Genomic DNA, 3342 nt, shown 5'->3' with positions numbered 1-3342 from the left:
GACCATAAAACGTCAGCGATCTCATTGGTCTAATATCAGTCAATCGGAGAGATCTTGATACCTCCTCACAGAGAGCATCGACGAGCCCTGCATGAGCTCCGTGGAAATGCTTGACCAGACGGTGTAACGCCGTTGTGAGCAGCTGCATCCGGCGAGACGCATCTATCGCGGAATTAGGGACGGCCGCTTGTTGGCAGATGGTCAGGACATCTGAGGGAAGGACCAATAAAGAAGGGGTTGGGTGAACAGCAGACACGCCTCACCGTCCTTCTGTTGTCGTCGACTAGCGTCCAATAGGGTCTTCCGCAGCTTGAAAGGATCATACGGGAGGCATTGCCGAACCGCTACGAGTGCTCGAACCGAACTTAGGGCATGTCGCCATCGACCAACTGCCCAGGGAGTTGAAGCCATTAAAACTGCAACAACTTTGTCATGCTTTCATATGTCCTGCATTCCGAGGTGGATAATATTCCCACTTCACGCAAAAGGCGAGGTCATGATTGCGAAACGATGTGAATCAGAAACGTAGGGATGCAGCATCTAAGCCATCACATGTCTTAATTGCTCCCGTAAGTACTCGCCACGTCGATGCCGTTGTGTGTTGTTCCAATCAACTGTGCTGATACTGAGCACCTCATAGCCCGCCTTACGCAGTATACGCCTGCTCAGCTCAGTGTTGCCGTTGTACTGCAGTTCAGCGAGACTATTGTCACTAATCAACTTCGAGAAGTGGGAGTAGCCGTCGACCTCGATAATAAGCAACACTTGTTCCTTAGCATCTATGACAGCAAGATCAACAAAGATCCCTTCGAGAGGTGCAGGAAGCTCATATTCATCGCGGAGACTAGCCGTTGGGGCCACCTCAAGCAAGACCCTTTGCAGCTCGGAGCGTATCTCCCATTGCAAGGTGCTGCTAGTAACAAGGCCGCCACCAGGCGCCCTTTGCCGTTGCGCGATCTTCACTAAGTGAGCTTCCTCAGAGGGTGATGGTTGGAAGCCGTGACAGAGCCTTGCCCACAGCAGAGACCGATGGAGCCTAATGAGAGAGGCCCCTTGCTCTGTACGTGGGGGCGCATTGCTCATTGGTCCTGCCTTCACCAATGCCTCAAGGAGCTTCTGTAGAGCCTTTTCGCTGTACAGGTCGAACACGGCCATGGACCAAATGACTATGGTAACATCAGCTGGCCGAGGACTCAACGTACTGCTCTCAACGCGGTGTATAACGTCCTGAATTAGATCGATGGCAGAGGGTGATCGATGTGCATTAGATGTGATACCCCAGAGGACCATCGCCAGATGACGGCTGTCGATCCGACCCTCCTTCAACATGCCTCTTGCCAATACACAACATCTCTCCTCCAACTCGTAATGGGATAATCGTAGTGTACCCAAAGCCCACACCAATAGGCCAACGTCCTGCTGTTGGTACTGATGATGCTCCCGAGAGCGGTAGCGGTCGACGAGGCCATTGACAAACGCCACGACACTAGGTGGCGGCTCTCGCAGGGCAGAGGACTCGAACATCTTAGCAGCTGCCCATAGTATGCGGCTCTCACTCTGAGGTGTGAGGGCATCGCCATTGGTCACGGCCCATTCAACAATGGGGAGCACGGCCTCTTGACCAGAGGACCACAAGGCATTCGATATCTGGGAAACCGCCAGGACATTCTGAGCTGTCGGTCGCCAAGTCGTAATAGTATCAATGACCACTTCAATGGTCAGCTTCGTGAAGTCTTCGAACAAGTCCAGAAGCTTGGCATCTGCCAAAGAGCTCACGACCGTGGCCAGCTCTAGAGGCTTCCACTCCTCGACAACGCCCTTCTCAATAAGGCCATGGTCATTCTGTAGCAGAAAGCGGAAGACCTGTTGAACCCATGGGCCACCATCGTTAGACAGAGTAACTGCCCAAGCGATACTTGAAATGACCGCGCCTGTGAATGGTCCCAAGTCGGACAGCACTAGTAGCTCTCCAAGATGACGGATGAATATTAGAGGGGGATGGGACTCGCATTTGTTGTACTGGGCGATAGTTCCGGCCGCCCAGAAGGCATTGCCTACGCTCTTCAAGGGACACTGCTGGATAGTAGAAGTGTCATCGAACTTGCTGATGTACACCTTCCACATACTAGGGTCTAGAGTCGCCGTTGGGACATGGCCGAAGGCCCAGAGGACCGATGCCAGCTCCGTTGGGTTGAAGCTCTCGAAAGTCAACTCTGATGAGCACGTACTGAAGAGACGCACCACATCGGGATGGTCCCTCGCGGAAGCCCCGAGTGAAGTGAGTACCACTGCATGGGCCTCGGGACTGATACCAGATCGGCCGACCCGGCCCTTCCAGTCTACCGCCACCAAACCAGCGAAATGTGGGTTGCAGGCACCCATACGGCTGACGGCCCAGACGAAGGTCGCCAGCTCATCTGACCCAACTGAGACCAGACCCACCCGATCCACAATGGTCTTTACAGCCAACTCTATCTCGGTGATCCAAGATATGGACAGCCGATTGATGGTCCATGCTACATGTCGTAGTTGTAGGGCACCCATGTGCGGTATTGCTAGGAGTAGATGTGGTCGTAGTAGATCTCTTAACCGGACCACTGGGCTTGGAGGGGACCTGCCGACCACACCGATGGCCCTGAAGACCTCTGCGGTGTGCTTCGGGGACATGGTGGAGGAATCTGTTGGTTCGGCGCCCGCTAGTCGCTGGGCCATGGCTTCACTCAAGGTAGTGAGAAGAGGCAGGTAGCGTGGGTCGTTCTGGACTTTGACGCATTTGATGAGTGCCGTGGCCAGTAGACTGAGCTCGAGTCGGACAGGGGAGCCACCAGGGCCGTTGAGGATGTCCACTATAGCGGAGCAAGCTTCGAGCCAACTTCCTGAGGCAAGAGGAGATAAAGTGAGAAAGGAGTGGTATGGTCTTCACCCCGATTGTTGGAGTTCAAGAGCTTCCGAAGATTTTTGACTTGCCGACCGACCACTTCGTTGGATGCGACGCAACTGAGTAGACGGCTGACATTCATACCAAAACTTCGATACTTCACGATCTAGACTTGGCTATAATAGAATATCATTGACCCCGATTTGACGAGAACGACGTCTTAATTCAGAAACTTATCCCGGAAACAGCTCAGCCGAGCCGCTGAGGACCTCCGACACTTCATGCTGTATGAACTCGTATTTTGCCGATCGGTCCAGACTACGCCATCTCTCGTCCTCAACGCTGAGCAGCCTGAAACCAGCTTGAGCAATGAGGTGTTGTTTCAGAACACTCTGGCCGTTGTACTGTCGTCTGGTCACAGCCGATTCACCAAGACATCAACGTAGTGATGCGGTCCGTCTACT

The 3342-nt window shown here is 53.6% G+C and overlaps 1 protein-coding gene across 1 annotated transcript; it reads right to left on the bottom strand.

Moving 5' to 3' along the window:
- Positions 1-535: 535 nt before the first annotated feature.
- Pmar_PMAR015373 (hypothetical protein) lies at positions 536-3032 on the bottom strand. Its single transcript, XM_002764320.1, has 2 exons — positions 2924-3032; positions 536-2876 (listed from the first exon to the last, which is right to left on the bottom strand). Exons 1-2 carry the CDS (start codon positions 3018-3020, stop codon positions 541-543), a joined length of 2433 nt encoding a protein of 810 aa, XP_002764366.1. The 5' UTR covers positions 3021-3032; the 3' UTR covers positions 536-540.
- Between the last annotated feature and the right edge of the window lie 310 nt (positions 3033-3342).

This window comes from Perkinsus marinus, assembly GCF_000006405.1.
Source record: "Perkinsus marinus ATCC 50983 genomic scaffold scf_1104296978922, whole genome shotgun sequence".
In the NCBI taxonomy this organism is placed as follows: Eukaryota; Perkinsozoa; order Perkinsida; family Perkinsidae; genus Perkinsus; species Perkinsus marinus.
Note: the sequence above shows the minus strand (reverse complement) of the source record. Positions and strands in the feature narration are given on the sequence as shown.